The sequence below is a fragment of the Aspergillus tanneri genome, assembly GCF_003426965.1.
Source record: "Aspergillus tanneri strain NIH1004 chromosome Unknown AapTan_3_pilon_pilon_pilon, whole genome shotgun sequence".
Taxonomy (NCBI): domain Eukaryota; kingdom Fungi; phylum Ascomycota; class Eurotiomycetes; order Eurotiales; family Aspergillaceae; genus Aspergillus; species Aspergillus tanneri.
Window position 1 is genome coordinate 1,419,809 of NW_022984630.1, and position 21,333 is coordinate 1,441,141.

Genomic DNA, 21,333 nt, shown 5'->3' on the forward strand with positions numbered 1-21,333 from the left:
GTGACTTAGTTTACATATTTTATCACTAACCTTCGAAGACCATTAATAGATATTCTGGCAGCTGTCAGAACCTTGGTTCAGAGTCCCGGTTCAGAGTCCCGGATATAACAGCGTGAAAATATACGTTATCTAAGAGTTTAAATTTATACAAGCTTAGTAGATTAATCAATAATCGGACCCAAATTCAGAGAATGGGTTCAGTATCGGGATACAATTCTCTATGTTGTAGGGTTGCTCTATGGAGTAGAAAGAGTGCTTTCGCTGTGTTACTAGATGTGTTGAACTGGGTCTAGACTCGGAGACCACGCAAAGGATTCTACGTGCATTGGGGGTGAAGGTTTGACGTGATCAAAGAACAAGATAAGAGACGTTATATTGTTAACTGAGCTCAAATGGACTCCTCAAGTAAGTCGTATTAAGGTGATGGAACTCTACAAGTTGCAAGGTCAATAGAGTCATGACTACATACTACTTATCATAAGATTTTCATACTCATCTAAACAACTTTTCAACATATGCACACGATAACAATTGTAAATCATAACCAGAACATTACTCCTCATCCTCCTCGGCCTTCTCCTCCTCAGCGGCCTCCACCTCTTCATCTTCATCGAAAGTAGTAGGGGGCACACTGTACAGACGGATAACCGGCCGGTTGGGGTCCTTGATCAGGACGTACTTCTTGAGCTTCTCGGCGTCCTCCTCGGCATCCAAAGCGCGGATGCGGTCGACGATTGTGCGCACGATACCCCATCCATTGCCGAGGTTCAGGTTCATCTGAGCCGCCAGATCCCGGGGCTTGTAGTTGACGACACCCAGGATGACATGGGCGGAAGCGGAGCGCGGGCTGGCACGCGACACGAAACCCAGCTTCATGCCGTCGGCTTTGGCTAGGATGGCCTGGGTGGTCCAGCGGGCGAGCTTGCAGCTGTTGTTCTTCATCTCGGTGGCGACGACGGCACCACGCTGCGACCACAGCTTGCTGCGCCAGTCCAGCGCACCGCCAGAGCCCTGCGCCTTGCTGTCGAACTCGTTCAGGGCCTTGACCACCAGCTGCTGGTCTTCGCCGCTGACGGGGTTCTTCATGACGGCGTCGACTTCGGTCCGGACGATCATGTGCAGAGGCTCCTCATCGCGCTCCAGGGACAAGTCGAAGCGGCGGTACTTGTAACCCTTGGAGGCGAGGGGCTCGGTCTCCTCAGCGGCGTTGTAGAAGGGGTTGGGGTTGTTGAAGGCCACCTTGGCGTTCTCGGACTCGGCCACGGTCTGCAGAGCAAAGTTGTGGTTGATGAAGGTGGCTTCCAGGGCCAGGGCGCTGGGGGTGTTGATCGACTCCTGCTTGTTGGCGGAGTCGGCAAGCTCAAGAGGAGCGTCGGCGGCGTTTTCGTTGACGGTCACCAGGTCCAGAGAGGCACCATCGCGCTTGTCGAAGTAGAACTTGTCGCCCTGGTGGATGATGACAAGGTCCCAGGAATAAACACTGCGGGTGGCACACATGAGCATGGACAGGATATCCGAGCTGGCGAAGACGGTGGCCTCGTTTTTCTCGGAGAGCTCCTGGATGACAGGGTCTTGCGAGGTGGTGACGTTGTAGGCGGCCCGATCGAGGGACTGCAGTCGTCGCTCGGCGTTCTTCACGGGGGCCTTGTCGTACGACCGGTCGTAGTAGTACAGGAAACCGTACGAGTCGATATCCTCGCCTTCCGGTGTCTCCATGTTCAGCTTGGACAGACGGCTGAAGTCAACCTCCTCCAGCATATTCCAGTCCGGACGAACGTTGACCGAGGGCTCACGGGTCCTCTGCGGCTTGTCGTAGTCCTTCCATCCGAAGCGACGGCCACGGTTGCCACGACCGGAGCGGTTGTCGTAGTAGCGGTCACCACCCTGGCCACCACGACCAGCACCCACGCGCTGGAAGCCGGCCCGGCCGCCTCTCTGGCCCACGCCACGCTGGCCGCGACCACGGAAAACGGTGCCACCGCCGCGGCCAAAAGTTCGCTTAGCAGAGGCACGAGTGTTGTCGACGACGGAGAAAGAGGATTCATCCTCGGCGACCTGAACGTTGAAGAGACTGGACGAACCGGCACCGTACACTTGCTGATCTGTATGGAATAAATTGAAAAGTACGTTAGGCATATTTTTCAAACAGCGGTGTATGTGCAATTATACCTCTGTAGTTACGGTTATAAGCCTGACGACCAGTCCTATCACGGTCTTTAGACTCAGAAGTCCAATCGGCCATGCGGCCCAACTTGTCACCCTTGGAGAAGGGAGCATAAGGGACACCGTCCAACATGTTGTCGGCAGAGGTAGCGGGACCCCAGGTGTCGTCAGCGGGGAGGGCCGCCACGATGTCGGCGATAGAAAGAGGCGCCATGGTGATGGTGTTTGATGGGGAGCAGAAGAGGACGCTCTTTGCAATTCCCAAGAAGATGGGGTGGGATGGAGATCGAGGTTGGTGGATGATATCGCGGTGGATTATTATTGCGGGAACATTTTTTGTGTCGCGAGATGTGGCTGGTGGCTTGGCACTGCGCCACTACAACGCCACATTGGGCACAAAGTATCCTCACGTATACAGGGGTACAAATTGTCAGCCATCAGCCAGTATTTCAATGACTATTGCCTATGTATATTAATATTGTTAGAAAGATACAGGTCCGGGGGATTATCCGAAGGATCAGCTAGTTCTTCGCTTATTTATGTCCCTCCCACGGATGAATTCATCTATGATAACTAATTGCACTCCTTTATGAATGCCCTCCTGGCTATGCTATAGAATCATAACAAATATCAATAGCAAACACTGTCCATATTCATATATACTGGAAATGTTAGTACGTTGAATTTCAGGAATTAAAATCTGCAGGCTAGAGATGGTAGTTAAGTCCGTTGCCAACTAACCGAGGCAACATTGACCAGCAAGCGTGGTGTTATCAGCATCCCAATAGGTACCAAGGGACCTAAATCCAGAATATCAAGGAATAATGTGGGGTTTTATGAAAATTATCGCCTTTCCAGGGTCCTAGAAATAGGAAAGTCAAACTCGACCTGCGATTGCCACAGACCGCGATATCGGAGGTGAGTATGGAGTAAAATTCTGCACATTCAGCTTATCAGGATCGTCTTGATTGATTTTCTATCTCCCCCTTTCTCTGTCTCTATCAAGTTCAATGTCCAGCATAGTTCTTGCACAGTTTGTAGATCATCTGCCCCACTTGATAAGAGACGACTTGGCAGCCTCGGTGATTAGAATATCGGCTCACGGAAAGCAGATCCGAATATTGCCCTCTATCTCCCCGAATAAAAAACTGCAATTCACCCAGATACTAGGAGAATTCTTGAGCTGCTCTAGGTCATCCGACGATCCGTGACTCGCTACCGTAGAATTTCCCCTGATCGGCCGTTCCTGAACCGGATCGGCCCTGGTGCTAAGATCCATGCAACATCTGAGCATGTGCTTCTCCATTGAGACATCCATTCCTCTCGTACGGTTCCATGGAAGTTGATTGCTTCTTATCAGAAAAGCATGATTTGTAGATCATTGTCTCCCTCCGGATATTATTGTCTAAGTATTGGTACTGATATGAGTATGGACTTTTTGCCGACAAGAGTGACTCTCCATACATAGTGGTGAGATAACAATCTCGAATTGTAATCGGGGTACCTGGATTCTACGTGTCACCCTGGCAAGAAGACGGAGATATTTTTAGTCATGATCCTTGTCGCTGAGGGTATATAGAGGACAAGAATCCCGCTCGAATTTCGTTCAGACCTTCCAACCACTTGATCACTCAGATTCAAGTATCACTCAATCTTCTCTTCACGAAGGACTCTTTCAAGGACATTTCAAGGACCATCTCATCTATAACAATGAAGTTCGCTACTACTTTCTCTCTCCTGGTCGCCGGCAGCGCCATGGTGTCCGCGCTCCCCTCCAGTCAGAGCAGTGAAGGCCAGACCTCAAGTGGTGGCTGCCAGGGGCCTCTCCTGTGCTGTGGCACTCTCACCACTCCTCTTGATACCACTCTTGACCCCATTCTGAAAGTTGTGGGCGTCGATGCAGCCAACATTGTTGGTTCTGTTGGTCTCCTTTGTAAGTGCGCTATTTCAATATATACTTTGTCTTGCTAACAAGGTTGTAGGTCACCCTCATGACGAGACCTGCTCCTCTGCACCTCAGTGCTGCACCGAAGCCAATCTTTTGGTAAGTCTATCCAACAAAAAGTAGTTCTGATCGATCTAACGGATGCAGGGTGGAACACTTGCTCTGGGCTGCTCCGCGTCCAAGTAATAAAGTAACATGATAAGCTATGTATTCTACGAGCTTGTTGCTTAGACAAGATGAGAGGGACAGATTTAATGGATAAGAGGGCCTACTTCCTGAGGACAGTAACTTCTTCCCTAATGTTGATAGAATAATAATATATTTATCCAAATACATTTATAACTTTGGACTGAATTTCTCTACATGGATAGTGCTTCAGTACTGGAAGCAGGCAGAGATTGATGTCTAACTCGATGGCCATTCATGCGAAGTCGATCCTGAGGCTTTTATAGTTCTGCCATACATAATTCTATTGAATAACCAGGTTGCACTTTGCCATTGGGTAGATGACTACACTGTTCCCATCATCGGATACTAACCAGTATCTTATTATTCTCTAATCCCTTTAATCTCTTATTTTGGATACATCAACTTCTTCAGCTAAGGTCTGGGGTCTGATACGTGTGGGGCTGTGGATCCCTTCGTTTGATGTTAAAGGGACTAGGGACTTGGGCCACTACTTTTCATTTCTGTTAGTAGTTGATGACAAATTTTACAATCCTGATACAGCCATTCTCGAAGTCGTCTTTACCGACGAACATATGATGACTTTTTTCCAGCACCACAGCCACGACAGCAGTGTGGATAGAATATTGAGCCAACAGCTTTTTTCTGAGGGCTGCTGTAAGTTTCTTCTGTATGGTACAAGAAACATACAAGCTTGTTTATAATACGGTATATTAAACTCAAGCTTTATTCTATTTCCCGGCACTGTTAGTTTCTGTGTCATCAGGCATATACAAAATCCTAAATAGAGTGTAAAAGACAGAACAATGATCGACTTTTCACAACTACAATGCCAACATATGAAAATGCATTGTCTCAGTCTGAACGACAAAACAGGGCAGCCCTGTAAAGGGCTGACGCTGTTTGACTTCTCGGGCCTATGGCCGTGTTGTCCCTGTTATCCCGTTGCCCCTGTTGGCCACATTAGCCCTCAAAGACCCACATCACATGTTCTTTCCCTCGTTCTTTCCTTCAACGATTCCTTTCTGTATGTAGCCTCTTCTATAGGTTCTATGGCTTTAGCCCTTGACACAGCCCATCGGTGGACCATCACATACTAGATAACTGTACCAAAGATTAGTTCCACCGTTCCACCCGGATCCTCCGTGTGAAGTGCTGCTTAGTTATGATCGATGGGATCACTCACCAATGAAGTCATCTTTAGGATGGACTAGACGCTTTGAATACCGCCAGAACCACGTGCTCCTCTCGCTGCCCAAGGAGGTGGCGAGGCAGATGCCAACAAGCTGAGGATGATTCCTGGTGACAACCAGGAATAGGGTGACACCTTCCTGAATATCACTGTTCACGATCATCAATGCTCCTTATTTATTCTACCATCTTGTAAGATGGCAGGACGACGACAACCTCCACCCGGCCAATACACCTTAAGTTAGGTAAACGCCTTCCCCATCGAACTCGCCGCCGCACAAGAGATGCTTGATGAATCATGAACTCCCTTTTCGAATCCTAGCGACTCGAATATATACACGCTTGGCCGGATTGGTGTGCATAACGTAGTCGTCGCCTGTCTTCCGTATGGCCAAATGGGCACAAATTCAGCCCCAGTCGTCGCCGTCTAAATAAAATGTACCTTTCCTACTATTCAGTTCATACTCATGGTTAGAATAAAAGGAGGTATTCCGCGCGCAGACCAAGACATTCGGCTTGGAGATGTTGTAGTCAGCCAGTCAAATAAGCCACGTGGCAGAGTAATATAATATGACTTGGAAAGGCAACGAAAAATGGATTTCAATGGACAACTTTCTTAAACAACCCCCAATAGTTATTGCTGAATGCGATCGGACATCTATTCAAAGCAGAATATAAACATGTTGATGGATGTACATGTGCGCAGCGCACTGTAGTGAACTTGGTGGAGATGAGGCTGCGTGTTAAGGAAATCATGATCTATTATAGTTCCATGCATCGGGAACAAAGTCGTGAAAAATGCCCTTGAAAGGAACCAAGTAAGGCGTGAACTAGGCGGAGTTTTTTGTTTTAAGGTAAAAACAGCCAGTCGAATGACTTTCCACGTCTTGTTATCCGCCGGATCTGTGACTACTCGGATTTGTATAAGAATAAGAGGTAGCAGGCCGATATACTGTGAGAATAGCAGCAGCCTACATGAAGGAGTTATTATCTGTTATTCCTCCTGTCGAATAGTCACAATCGCGTGTGACTGTAAATGTCATAGCAGAGATGGATGGTGAGTTATATCCAATAGAAATACTACTATTTTGTTGGTAACTTACTGGATTAGATACACCCAGCCAGTTATTGTATGCGGTTGATGCGCCTTTCCACTAGTACAAAAGACACGATCCTATATGTCTTCCCAACACTCAAGTTAATATTTTTTATAATATATAAAAGTGGATTACCGACAAGAGCAACAGTCCCTTTTCGGGCTGAATGGCTTGGCAGGCACAGGGAAATCTACAATAGCAGGAACTTTTGTGCCTTAATCCAACAACAGAGGCGTTCTAGGGGCTAGTTTCTTCTTTTCAAGAGGCGGAGGGCTATTGGGACAGCACATAAATTTGTAACTAGTATAACATGACAGCTCTCTAGTTACCTATTCTAGGGGAATATATATATGAAACTGTTTAGCAGCACGAGAGATATTACTAACCAGTCCTTTGCTGATTAACTAGTGGCATGGCCTAATTACAAAACCACTTTCCAAATTTAAAGACAAATCATATTCAGCCTTTTTAGTTATTATAGATGCCCTTGATGAATGCGATAATAACAATGATATCATGATAATCCTCCGACTTCTAGCTGAAGCTTAATCCAATGCATGTGTTTAGATACGATTTTTCCTGACTAGCAGACCTGAAGTTCCTGTTCGACATGTATTTAATAAAATCCTGGAAAGTGAGTGCCGGAAATTTGTACTCCACGAAATAATTGCAAACTACCAACGACCTTTCTACCTTTTAAGCAAAAGGCGTCATTAGAAATCAATTCAAAGAAGAAGCCCTGCTGATAAAACAGATCTGTCAAGTTGGTAAGCATTGGAGCCCGTGCCTGCAGACCCTGGAGGGAATCGTTCGGTAGATTCTATTGCATTCAGACCCGACGGCAAGATGCTGGCATCTGCCTCTGGGATACTGCCTCCGGTCAGTGCCTACAGATCCTGTAGTGACTTCATCTTTCGGTAAATGCTGCTGCATTTGTCAACAACTATCCGTACCTGAACACGAACCGGGGCTTTGTACATTTTGATACAAATCTACTTGAGGAACGGGAAAGCAATCAGCACTCACTCCTCCCGTGGTATCTTTACAGATTCATGGGTGATACTATGTGCCTCAAACTTTCTGTGGGTTCCCCTCGGAGTATAGGATACTTGCGTGTAGTAGTGTCCATAACAACATCATTGCTCTTGGATACCCCTCTGGTCAAGTTATCAGTTATATGTTCTGATTCACAAAATCGCTAGGTAATTCTACCTTATATTTTCAAATATTTTTCTAAAAGAAGAGCCTGGGAGACTTCAAAAATTTATAGACCTCGCACTGGATATGGAAAGCTGCAGGTACGCCACGCACATTCAGTGTCACAACATCATGAATAGCTTTTTCCCATACTGATAGCTCAAAACTGGATTTGATTGTTCCCTCCACTGCAATCTGCTGCTGTTAGATCGAGACGGTTCTTATTCCGCTTTGTAAAAACACATCGTTGCCTTACCTTTCAGGGTCTAATTAGGATTGTGTATCGGTAGTGACGCATTAAATTGAGCGTGTGGGGATAAACTGAGTAAGCCTTAGCTAAATGATTACAGTATATGTATTGTACTTGGGCTTGTATGTTTTACGTTCCATACCACATGAAACTTGCGGCAGCCCCCAGTGAAGTCTGTTAGCTCAATAATCCACCTCCACCAGGATCCTGGCCCTGGGGCTGGGAATTAATCATTATAGGTTCATTGGTCAAGTCAATTTAGAAAATGACTGTATAGTGACCGAGTGTATGATACTGCTCTTATCACTGCCTTCAATTCTCCGTATGTATATTAAATAAAGTTCACCATCCTGCCTATACACCTTTATTTTGGCCCCCACACTATGGCATCCAACGACTTCGCTACTATTTCAGCCTTGCTGCAAAGAAAATTTGGCACATCCACGCGAACCCTGTCACCGTCCATCGCCAGATTTGTCAGTTTCCCCATTGTCAATTAGTCTCGTTTTCCTGATCCAGTTCGAAATGTCTCGAGACGATAAATCTGGATTCGCCATCCGTCGACACAAATCCTGTCAGGACGGAGAGGCAGCCTGTGGTCCAACATGGGGTGATTTCCATGCCTGCTGTCCCCATGGCTCCACGTGTCCGGGAGCAAACACCCCCTACGTGAATTCAGTATGCTGTCCGTCCAAATCCAACTGCACAGAGCTTATTTTGGACCCGCCAGTATGTGCAGATAGGAGCTGGACTCTGTACGATCACGAGGGGTATTTCTGCTGCCATAAGGATATGCGAGGGTTTTTCGTCACCGATATGTCGTGGGTGGGCTGCGCGGGTCCAAATTCTCCCGGTGAGACTAACTATCAGATGTTGAAAGCTATCAGTACGGGTTAGTTGAGAGGATAATCTTATCATGTTGTCTTTTAGCTGATTGTATGTTATTTAGCCACACCGACCCCGACAACGGCCTCTGTATCATCGACATCCTTATTGACCTCGAAGACCACGGCACCAACAACAACAGCTGGAGGCGGTAACTCGGGCTCCAATACCAATACTGGTGCTATAGCCGGTGGTGTTGTCGGTGGTGTAGCCGGACTAGCTGTTATTATTGGATTGTTGGTTTTCTTTATTCGTCGATGGAAAGAACAACAGGTTGAGGAGCAACAGTCAGATTCCCAGACACTCACGCCACGGTCGCCACAGTATTCTACCAATAACGAGCCAAAAGAACTACAAGGAAGCTTGCCAGCAGAGTTAGTGGGGTCAAGTAGGAGTTTAAATCATGAGGTGCATGAGCTCCCGTCGAGCTCCTGAGGCTGAGACTCGACCTGAACTTGTTGCCAGTCATTTGGATCTATTGCAAATCACTTGTAATATACTTTTATTCTTAACATATTTGCAGATATGGCATCAATATTCTGATTCGTGACAATAATTCGAAACAGTGATGGGTTGGTCTGCTAGAAGATGCCACGCAGGTTGACTTGCCAAACAGCATAAAATCTTGTACAGACACCTCTAGATATTTAATTTCTTGTGATATAATTAATGTGATCTCTTTATTAATAAATAACAACGTTAAATAAATCATACAACAGAGTAGTTACTTCGCTATAACTACTAACCATGTAGCTAAACATAAATCAGTTAAGAATAGTATATAGAATTGCAACGTAACGAACAAGTCAAATGTATATCTGAACAAGAATAAGAGGAACACTGATTATGTCTGTCGTCACCTCAATGTTGCAGCTGTTAAGTCTCGAGTCTCGAGTTTATATTTGTCTGACATCCCCTGAAGATTAAAAAAAGAAGACGTTTATATGAACAACAAAAAAGAAGCTTAAGCTAGATCATTTACAACCACTACGGATGTCACTTATATTCTGAATATAGAGAGTTCCAAGATCATTTCATATATTTCTAGAAATCTCCCAATTCTAATAGCCGTATAGGTACCATCTTACATCCTTCTGTAACAGGTCTACTAGAGGTCATTGTAACAGTAGGAGAGAACTTGGATTAAACATATATATTAGGTGCCTGACAAATCGGCTTGAAAACACGTGGAATTGGTATATCTTCCCAAACTGTTGGATAATTCTAGCAGTACATTACAGATATCTTGAAAAGCAAGAGCTGAAAGCTAGCAATAAAAAATGAGTACGTATTTAGGACTATGTTCCTGCAGGTACAGTATTTTACTAAACTATGTAGAGGAGTAGGCTACTTAGTCCGGCCCCTGGAGAACTATTTCGATAGTTGACCTCTTTGAAGCTACTGAATCATCCATCTAATACTGTACATATAGAGAACAAAAATGCTCTCGGTGGATTTTACATGTATATGGGACAGCGAACTAACCCTTCCAGATAGTTTAACTTAGCTTGAATGCTTAATCCCGACAAACATCAAAACAAATGGAACAGAGACAAACTCTAATGGGATGTCTATAACGCTATTATAACCTCCGCGGTCGATATCCTCTCATGATAGTTTAGGCAATAAATATCCACAAAGACTGTCTCTAGAGCCATTTGGAGAGTTATCTAGAACAACCAACTAAACACTGCCCACAGCTTAATAAGATACCTCAAGCATGGTAATCTGGATCGAATATCCTGTACTGAAACTTTTACAGTGTTGTCATTCTCCCAGATTCCATCTCTTTACCAAGCCCTGAAAGCATTCAAATCTACAGTAAGCAAATACGAAGCAACACCACCACCTCATCTCATCTCATCATGTCAGCCCCAACAACCAACCCAACTGACTCCCCCTTTTATGACGTCAAAAGGACCACCCAATCCTGCAGAGAAGAACCCTAGTATTACGAGGTTACTATTCTCTCTCCAGCCGCTTAATCCCATTTTTCAATATCCTTTCTTTTCCTTTTCCGTCACATTCCATATTGCATGGATAGATTCATTCCCATTCCCCTTGGGCAGCAGCAGCAGCAGATACCTACGTCTCCGCATACAACGCATGCCACGCATGTACTCTGGCGATGCGTCACGATGCGGCTCATAATGATCATGGATATATCAGGCTGAAATTCTTTCATCCATTCGATTCATTGTTGAATGAAAGAATGCATTACTTTTCATCTTGAAGATCTGACCAGCTAGCCTTACGGTACATACATCTATCCATCCGTCCACATTCTTGCCTTCGCCCTCGCCTTGTCCTCGCCCTCGCCTTCGCCGTAGGTGAAGCAGAGATTTAGAAATGGTCGACCAGACCATCGTCCTGCGGTATATCAAAGAGGAGCGCCTTATCGCACTACTGAGGAGCCTTTACCCCAATGGGGGATACTCCGTTAATGTGAGTGGAGAGTATATTTTGTCATAGAGCAGTCATGAGCCGGCACGGCTTCAAGGGGTCGGGTAGTCCGTCGCGGATAGCGAACGATCCCAGCAGCTGCCAGGGTGCTCTGACAAGGCTTGAACATGTTTTATTGGAAGATGCAAGTTGGTGGCGGTGGCAGTGCCGTGCTGATCCGAAAGTTTTTGTCATAACAGATTCGAATGGGGATTGTCTATGCAACTCTGCCTCGCGCACTTACGCCTGTAAGCTCCTTGCTCATGGCTGAATCATTTGTACAATGTCATATCTATGCTGTTCTCATTTGTCCAACTGTTCTTGGATATACGCGCTGGAGTCGTCTGATGTCGGCCTAGGCTGAAATAGATTCCGTATCGAACGACGGCTGAACACAACAACACCAGCCCTGTCTAATAGTGGCTATTCGGAGAGAGTGAGCATGCGTCGGAAGAGGTATTTATTTAGCTGCGGGGCTTCTAGGGGTATATAAAACCCCTTGTGAGGACATCCATCCCAGTGGAGTTTGGTACCTAGAATGAATGTGATGCCACGTTTACTTTTCGTTCCTTTACGACTCCAATTTGGCTGTATTTGTACTTGCTCTCCCCAGGCCGCCACGGTCGCACTGCTATGAGCAGAGGTCGCTTTTACGGAAGAAGCCCTCAACATGTCATCGAGGGGAAGTATATGGATCCCAAGAGGCTGGTGAGCCTCCTGAGACATGAATACGGACAGCGTAATTTCCGGGTCGAGGTTATTAACCCATATTCGGTTCCTCAAGAGGAGGCTCTATGCTGAGTGAATATTAGTTACGATTGGATACCTATAAAATCTACCTGCCAGATCATACGACGAGCAAGTCTCCCGGCCTGACCGAGGTGTGTTTGTACTGTGCTGCTCTTGAATGACTTAGGGCTGACTTTGACTGGTGACCAGGAACAGATCAACAGCTGTCGTGTCTTTTTATAATTCGACGCCCCATTGGTCTCTGACGAAGTGACGAGTTTGCTTTCCGTTTGCGATTCGACTTTTTTTTCCTTTGCCAATCATTCTGGCAATGATTACTTTTCATATGCACCTATTGCCCTAGTGGCTTAACGTCAGCACGATGAGCTTGAGAGGCTGGTCAGCACACCAACCACTCGCATCTTTTGCAGGGAGGGGACGGAATAAAAGTTCGAGAGAATGATGAGCCTATATAATATCCTTTTTTAGCATAGAAATGATTTAGTGGTGTCGCATAATCTCGTGTATGCACAGTGTGTGCTTAAGCAATAATACTAGTGTGGATAGGCGGTCCAGTCAGAATCATCGATCCGCGTCAGCAGACAGATGATGCAACTAGAACCCCGATTTGGAGAGCTGCCCGATTGGCTGTTCAGTGTATCTGACGGTCATACCGGCGACACGCTGCTTTGATTCAGCTTCACACGCCAGCCGCAGGTGGTTGATATCGCCATGCTCCATGCTCCATCAGAACCCAGTCAGCACGGTGAAATAGTCCCGGGATTGTGAGAACGCCTTGCTAAGCCATTGTAGCCATCGTGAAGATGTAGTTGCCTTTGTAAGCCCCAAGAATGCTTCACGTGGTATAGGGTAGGCACCTGCGATGACAGGAGCCTACCTGGTAGTCGGAAAAGGAGTGTGTAGAAGAAGGGACATGATGTTACCAGCGAAGAATGATATAAGAGATCAAGCTCTATGCGCCGAGTTAGCCATAGACAAGACAACCGCAAAACGATCCCACCATGGGCCCCTCTTCTGCTCCGTCATGTACGGATTACCACCTAGCCGAGAAGATCGGGTCAAAGACGGAAGACCTCTTCAAGTCGCGAGCCGATCGGCCCCAATTAGAAGTCACAGCCTATGACCGGAAGAGAGATGAAACTCAGCGATGGTCGCTACAAATTAAGTGGGAGACTAGCATCAATGAGTTGTCGCAGCTGGGAGTTTTTACAGTGAGCTCCCAGAAGCTCAGACATCTCCTTTATTCATGGGCTTGTAGGCTGACTGATTGTTGTAACCCTAGGAAGACAATGACGCCTGCACACATATCTATACAATTCGGCATCTGCGATCCTGGACGACTTTAAATATATCCCGCGAACTGTTCGAGCATCTACTGGCCACGCACAACGTTTTCCCTCATTTTTGGAAGACTGTGTTGACGTTTGGAAGGAAGACAGAAGAAAACGAGTATGCGTTTCCACCATTTCGAGCCCGAAGCTCACACACTGCACATGGGAAAATTGACGGTTCGATTCCCGCGGAACTCTTAAGGGTGTGAAAATTGACTGGCTGGTAGAGTTGACATATGTGATTCGACGCGTGGAGCGAAACAATCGCCATGTGGAACAGGGAGTGTCCCCATGGTCGATCCGTCAAACGGGGGTATATCATCAATTGAGATATGGAGACAATGCATCTCAGAGTACCTCAGTGTTCATCCTGGTTGCACCGTCGCGTGCAGCTGAGGAGGATATTGCATGTTGCCTTCAAGAGACCACGCAGGGGAACGATATCATGAAACCATCGTTTGCTGTGCATGAACAACTTGTTGTGGACAGCTTGAGAGGGTGGATGGAATACATGGCCTGGCTGGAGGAAGAATCCAAGCAAAAAGTCTGTGATTGAATTCTGTATTTACTCATCCATTTCTTTTACTTCCGAGAGCAGAGCTGACCTCAAGCGCCTTCTAGTCCAACCGCGTTCTTGTCTCGGACATCGACAGCAAGAAAATATACTTCAACGCCGACGATCGACAGCGACTCAAACAGCTCGAAGACTACATCACCGATTTGATCGTGATTCTTCAGACAATGTACGACACTGTCCGCCGTATTGGCAAGATCTGCGAGCGATGTTGCGAAATCAGCTGCGGAGATGTGTGCTCGTGCAGCTACATGGTGGAAGAATTTGGAGAACATGCGGCGGAGGCTCAGTTATATCTGCAACGCGCAGAGGTCCTAAAGGCTCGAGTCCGATCGACCGAGCAGCTGGTGAGATCCCCCCCCCGCGAGCCGATAGCTTCATGGCCGCGCTCAACGCCTACAGTTATCCGATCTTCTGGGATATGAAGAGACAAGGGCGTTGAAGCGACTGGCCGAGATTTCCCACGAGGAAAGCCACAACATCACCGAACTTACAGTACGTTAGATGAGTAGCAAGAGGTATAAAATCATACATCGCTGACTATGTCGTGCGTTACAGAAACGGAGTGTCCAAGATGCGGCGGCAGTGAAGAGGCTTACCATTGTCGGCTTGGTGTATCTGCCCACCACCATCGTAGCTGTAGGTCGGACGCTCCTCACTGGGAAAAAGATACTAACAGGAGTGATTAGAATTTTTTCTCAACCCAATTCGTACATGTCGATGATCAAGGACATATGCATATATCGACCGAGGTGTGGATAATGGCCGTGTGTGCGGTTCCCTTGACCTTGTTGACTATTGGAATATGGCAGCTCTGTGTGTGCTATGAGGGCTCGCTGTGGACAGCTTTGAGATTGAAGCTAGGTGGACTGGTTGATCTTTGTCTCCCACGAAGGACAGAAGAATACGGGGCTCTGGAAAGAGGAACAGGGGGGAGTCGAGTCGTGAAGGAAGAGTCCATATCCTCAACGCCTCTGTTCAGTCTGATGAGGTCGCTTACTGGTCGCTGGTCTACTACCACAAAGCCAGACTAAGAGTACTACTTTATTAGATACCTGAATATAGTCTTGGAACATACGATAACGTCTACGTAACCAGCGGGGACCCCATGGATATCGCTGATGGGTGCGGGTTTCACGGACTAAGCCCTAATATAGGGATCGTCAGTAGACATACTCTTGTAATAGTGAGAGGGGAACCACAGCAACCATCTCTAGACGGCGCGAGAAATAACTGTTAATTAGGCCAGATAGGGTAAATGGTTCTCCAGTCGCCAGCCTCGACAGTGTACTTTGCCCCTCGATTTGCCTCGCCAGAGATCCACCCGGTCTCCCGTCGGTTCGAGGACGACAGGTGACAGTGCAGCGAGGTTGACAGCAGTCCCAAATTTCCTTTTTGAGGCAAATTTGGAACGACCGGTTGAGTGAGGAACAACTCATCGTCAGGCATTGCAGAACCTTTGTGACCCAGGCAGATAGTTCCCCAGTCTCACTGCCACCTTCCTCAGCCTTCGCACTGGACGCCCCGCCAATAACTGTACTCCGAGGTCTGCAGGCCTCAGTATCCACCGCCCTCTCTTCCTGATATCCATCCTCACATCTTCCTGGCTGCGAAGCTCCACTCTCTTCGTCCTACTATTCCTACAAAGAAGAATATACCCAAGAAGAATATACCCTTTCATTTCTTAGTACGTCCCCATTGGTGGTTGTCAGTTAATCGTTTCCAAATTCTTTTCCAGTTATCCGATTGTTGATGTCACTGCGTCTCAGAATACCCGTACCGTCCCTGCACCTGGTCCATCGACATTCCATGTGTCAGGTCACCCACGAGAGAGTAGTGCACACCGCAACATCGAATATTCACCATCGTTTGGTGTGACGTGATGAATCTGCGATCGATTGTCGACTATTTCCTGCAATGCCTGGTTAAGTGTATCCGTCGTCAAAAAGTAAAGCCAATCGAACCTCCTGGGAGTGACGCTGACCCGGGAGACCAGAGGCAACCCCGCATAACAACTGAACCAAGGGTGGTGAAAGGTATTGATGATGGGTTACGACCTCCTTGTGCTCCAGGACTATGCCGGGAAAGCTCGACGGCCAGCTCTAGATCAGTACAAACGGAACTAAGTGACCCAGATCCAGCGTTGGCTCAACTGCAAACGGATTTAATGGCGAGACTCGAGATGTGTCCTTTGGATGGACTTCCATGGTTCGTCCCAAAATCGTCACTGGATATACTGGTGAAAGAGGAGACCGTACGGAATATTCTCGTGGGAGGTCGGCTCGTGCCACTAGATCGAGTGGAGGAAACGGCGCAGGAAATCCTCCAGCACGCACGAAATCTCTTTGCGGTCTTGGTCGATCAGGATAAGATCAGGTATATCAGCGGGTTTCTGGAAGAAGGGATAGGAGACAAGGACCTTCCGTTCATCCGACAGATGAACAAGGGCGCGCAAAAGCTGATGTTGGAAACGAGTCACCACCGGCACATTAAAACCCTCGAGAACTGGGACCAGGGTTCGCTCAGGATCCTTGAGACTGAGCAGTACAGAATGCTCGCTCCAGTGCTTCACTTCAGAGGACATCATGAGTTCACCGAGTTCCAAACACTCCCATATGTCTCACTGGATGCAGAGAACCAACGGGGGTGTACTGCAGAAGGCGGATATGCCGAAGTGTTCCAGGCACGCATCCACCCCGATCACCATGATTTCTGGGAACGTCCTACAGATGAGGTGAGTAAGCTGGAGGAGTGAGGTAACTCCTGAGCAGATCTCTTCTGGCAGTTGTACATCCGTCGCTTACTCCCTGCACCCGCTTAGGACAAAGGACCTTTGGTCGCCATCAAACGCCTGTACTCCTCGCACAAGTCTTCTTTCATCACCGAACGCAGATTTCACGAGGCGCTGGGGGCTACTAATTGTCACTCTCACCTTATCAATCTTCTGTGCACGTATAGGAAGGGAGAGAAATACCACCTGGTATTCCCATGGGCCGATGGGACTCTTCGGGAATATTGGCGCAGGTCTCCAGCACCGTCATTCAGTAGCCAAACGCTTCTTTGGTCTTTCAAGCAAATGGTGGGCATTGCCAGTGGTCTATCCCTGATTCATGAATTTAGCGTACCGGCGGATTCGCCGGATAGCACCCTGTTTGGGCGACATGGAGACATTAAAGCAGACAACATTCTGTGGTTCTCAACGTTCCAGGGTTGCGACGATCCAGACGGCATCCTGCAGATTGCAGATATGGGGCTGGCAAGCATTCATCGCCGGGGATCTCGATCAAACGTAAACCCGGCCACAGTCATCGTTCCTTCCACGTATTCCCCACCGGACGCTTTTCGAGGGAGGCGTATCTCCCGGGCTTGGGATGTATGGAGCCTTGGATGCATGTATCTCGAGTTCGTCACATGGATCTTGTGTGGATATGAGGCCATCGAGGAGTTCTCCAGTCTTCGGGGAAGCGAAGACGAAGATCCAGAGTTCGAGTTTAGTTCCGATTGTTTTTATACCGCGGATTTTAATGGAATTCGGCTGTCGGTCTTCGAGTGGGTTGATTTCCTGCGAAATCACGACCATAGCTCCGCGGCCATCCATCACCTCTTGGACTTGATCATGGAAGAGATGATCGTTCTGGAGCCCCAGCGGCGGAGTCGTTCACAGAGGATCTTGCAGCGATTGAGTGAGATCTATAACCATGTACAAGACAACCCCGAGTACTTGCTGCAGCCTGTTTCAGATGGTCAGCCTTTGCTGGAGTAGGGGAAGTTCTCGCTATACAGCTTCAGTAGCCTTGGATGTTTTAATGAGTGATGTGTATACTCTTTCTTCCTTTCTTTTTATTCTGCTTTCTGTTATACTGCTTGGGTGGAAGGAGGATGGATAATGCCATGTATATAATGTGGATTACGATAGGGGGATAAAGGTGTTCGGACATTAACACCTTCCAGTGGATGGAATAAGATCAATAATGTTTCTACACGTCTCAGCCACGTCGGGCCTGTATGACGTGGAAGTTTGAATCTGCTTCAATCTATGCAACCAATGAAGTTTAATCAAGATTAATGCATGCAATATTATGCGTGATTCAGTATGGGATAAGACACAAATCACAGTCTAAATTGATCTATTAGTTTACAAAGCACAGCAGCTCCTTCTTTTCCTCTCTCTAATATATTGTCTTTAGGGGAAATTTTGGATACGAAATAATAAAGACTTGGATATATCTTCGGATAACATTATTAAAGGTACCAAGGTAATCGAAGGTCGAATATTAGTTGATTTTTATATACATGCAGCAGAGAAAATGCCTCTGGAACTAAAAGAATAATAACTTTCTATAAACTAAATAAGAATATCAAAATTCAGTCCGTCGACCAAAAGCACCATGGGTGTTGCCTACTTAAGATCTTTCACTGTATCCAGAGTAAACCACTGAGCCATTGACGTTAAATCCTACAACACAAGATCAACAGGAATACTTGAGAAGGCAGAGTAAACTTTTCCTATATTAGTGTATTCTGATCAGAGAGTAGTTAGCTTCCTTGACAATATTATACTTCAAATTTAAACATTTAAACGCTCCTACGGTGCGAGAACTGCCTGTTTTGTGGTCGTCGCGGAGCCGCCTTTACGGTCTTCAGCACCAAGTTTTAACTTTATTCCCCGTTCCCCCACCGAACTTTCAGATGACGGCCCACCGACCCAGACTTCGTGGACCCATTATTCCACCCTATGAGAAGAAGTACTCAAGGATGTGTTTAAAAGTTCCCTGGACGTTCCGCGGATCCCTGGCGATCCAGGGGATCTAGGGCGCTAAATCCAATACCCGAAGTACGAAGTTAACGACCTATCGTGTGCAATCCCAGTGCCTGGTCTTTCGCCATCTCTTAAACTGTCCCTGATATATAAGGCAAGACCACTTCTTATCGATCCTGAATGACGTTTCCAGCTGGCATCCATTACAGCTGAGAGTACTGGAGTCGAATCGTGAGCTAAGCTAATGTCTCGCTCTCCTACACCCTTCCCTCCCAACGCCTTAACCTACCCATAGTCCCTACTGTCTCTAGTGTGAATGTCCCTTGTTAGTTCGCCCTTGTGCTCTGTCTAAGATAAGCGTCAGCTTGAAAGCCATTAGCACGATCAGTTTCTCTAATAGTGGCCATCCACATTTGAGTTCTCTACCCTGTCACAGTTATGTACATTGCACAGCTGTTCTGATCATCACCATCATCATCAATCATGATGTTCAATCGAAGTCGCCTTAGTTTTGTTGTGTTCCTAGTGAAAGCGTGTGCTCGCATACTTCAACATGCATAGTGCCATCCAAGGAGTGTCAGAAACGCTGTTGGTGTGGTATCACAAATTCGGAAGTCTAGATGAAAAAGCGTAAATACACGTTCAAGAAAGAGGATACACTGAGGTATAGAGGATACTCCTAACCACTAAGAGAGTGCCGATATTAATAGCAAGAAATATATATGTTTATTGTCTAATTCAGTCACCGACCCGAATTAGAAAATCCCTGTGATTAGCTCTAAGAAGAGAATGATTCGGATAAAACATAGATATAAAGGCAGAGGCAAAAGCGGGTTTGGGAACTTTGAAGACAGTATGAGAAAGACCCCCGTGGAGAGACAGGACGAGATGCCCTAGCACTTATAAGCGAGAACCTCCGAACGTAAAAGCGCTTCGGACCTTTTTTAACTAATATATAACTATAAATTATCGACAATACATCAACGCTGCCTTTAGCTTGTAAATACACTGGAACATGTGAACAATGATCCCGGCGAGAAAAGTGTGGACTCGCAATTCCGCCTCCGGTTAAAAACAAGATAATTAAGTAAAAGGCTCTTAAATGCGGGTCTTTAATTGCGCTTGCCAATTGACCGAGTAGGTGCGTGACCAATTGGTAGAAAAGCATAAACTTCGCACGGAGAAAAAAATGAACCTGACTTTTTCTTTTTCTTTTTTTTTTTGAAACTGCTAAAGGTGCTGTGGAATATTTACTACACGATATAGAACCCATTGTAGCTTACTTTAATTATCCTTCCCGCCAGCATTACAGGTTATTACCTGGCTGGTTACCATGCCACACGATAATGTGGCTGTGACGTTATTTCCTACAGAAGGGAGCGACCCTATTATAGTCTTAGAGGCTAAACAACACAAGACAAAACACTACCGTGGGCGGAAGAAGAAAAAGTAAGTAAAAACTAAGTTTCCTACGTTTAAAAGTAACAATAACCCTATATAGCCCGAGGTTAGGTATCCCTAAAATTCCCAGTAAACCGTGCCCTCTACTGTGTCTAAAGATGCTGCTTTTAGAACTCCTCCGGAGCAAGTTGGTTTTTTACCACCTGCGTATTAAATCCGCGACCTAGCTATACTAACACAAAGTTCCCGTAGATACCGGATTACACTTACTTTAACTGGCATCCTAATACCTGTCATATATCTGTGGGTACGCTAAACTCTCGGCTGAAGTAACTTAGTAAACTCGCCGGATTTAATCTCCCTATTACATTGTATTAGCTCTGACAAAGGGGCAGGAGAGGCGGTCAACTGCACTAGTAAGTGCGTGGTACACATAAGTCTGCTAAGCTCTGTCTAATAACTTACCAGGTGAAATTAACGAGACACAGAACCTGCTACAGCACGCGTCAGGAGCTACATATTAGGACAGTTATACGGCAAATTACTTTTCAGTAGACTTCAGCGCGGGCACGGCGAGGCCGCCCGTAGTAACATGAAGTAAGTTAAAATGGCGAGTGGGCAGAGCCAGTCAATCAACCTTTGTGAACCTGTGGATCTTAGTCCATCTCAGGAAGCTGAAACCGAAGCCCAGCCAACACCGCAATGGTTCTGGTAGCCTAAACAATAATGATACTATAGTAAAACCTGGGTAAATGCAACCAATTCAGCGCAGGATTTCTTTGCAATAAAAGGAGTATTGCAGTTAAAAAGATGGGCTCTAGCCAATCACAAACATTGCACGTGACCTTTTCTTGATGCAAATTTATATGCGCAGAGAAGAGGCCAAAACCTGCAATTATAGTGTAAATTCAATAAAAGCGGACTTATAACTGGAAGTTAAGACCAACTTACTGTACAAAATATATTATTTATAGTGATAGGTAGCCATTGACAGGAATACATACAGCAGATTCTTGGTAACAAACACCATGGACATTATCAAGAAATTTAGCCATTTGCTATTATCACCCAAATTTAATTCTGCGCTTTAAATAACTATCAACCTGTGCAATCAGCTCGACTGATTTACCTAGAATTTAGGGTGGTCCTGTTGCATAAAATT

The 21,333-nt window shown here is 46.3% G+C and overlaps 4 protein-coding genes across 4 annotated transcripts; 3 read left to right on the top strand and 1 right to left on the bottom strand.

Moving 5' to 3' along the window:
• Positions 1 to 552: 552 nt before the first annotated feature.
• EIF3D (eukaryotic translation initiation factor 3 subunit D) lies at positions 553 to 2,377 on the bottom strand (the record flags this gene model as incomplete). Its single annotated transcript, XM_033568940.1, has 2 exons — positions 553 to 2,102; positions 2,170 to 2,377. 2 exons carry the CDS (start codon positions 2,375 to 2,377, stop codon positions 553 to 555), a joined length of 1,758 nt encoding a protein of 585 aa, XP_033427746.1.
• Positions 2,378 to 3,873: 1,496 nt separating this feature from the next.
• On the top strand, positions 3,874 to 4,294 carry ATNIH1004_004271 (hydrophobin family protein; the record flags this gene model as incomplete). The annotated part of the gene is made up of 3 exons (XM_033568941.1): positions 3,874 to 4,096; positions 4,146 to 4,207; positions 4,256 to 4,294. 3 exons carry the CDS (start codon positions 3,874 to 3,876, stop codon positions 4,292 to 4,294), a joined length of 324 nt encoding a protein of 107 aa, XP_033427747.1.
• Positions 4,295 to 8,554: 4,260 nt separating this feature from the next.
• Positions 8,555 to 9,349, top strand: ATNIH1004_004272 (uncharacterized protein; the record flags this gene model as incomplete). Its single annotated transcript, XM_033568942.1, has 2 exons — positions 8,555 to 8,921; positions 8,979 to 9,349. 2 exons carry the CDS (start codon positions 8,555 to 8,557, stop codon positions 9,347 to 9,349), a joined length of 738 nt encoding a protein of 245 aa, XP_033427748.1.
• Positions 9,350 to 13,107: 3,758 nt separating this feature from the next.
• Positions 13,108 to 17,774, top strand: ATNIH1004_004273 (protein kinase domain-containing protein; the record flags this gene model as incomplete). Its single annotated transcript, XM_033568943.1, has 8 exons — positions 13,108 to 13,317; positions 13,389 to 13,614; positions 13,665 to 13,981; positions 14,059 to 14,358; positions 14,414 to 14,506; positions 14,570 to 14,650; positions 16,008 to 16,745; positions 16,833 to 17,774. 8 exons carry the CDS (start codon positions 13,108 to 13,110, stop codon positions 17,772 to 17,774), a joined length of 2,907 nt encoding a protein of 968 aa, XP_033427749.1.
• Between the last annotated feature and the right edge of the window lie 3,559 nt (positions 17,775 to 21,333).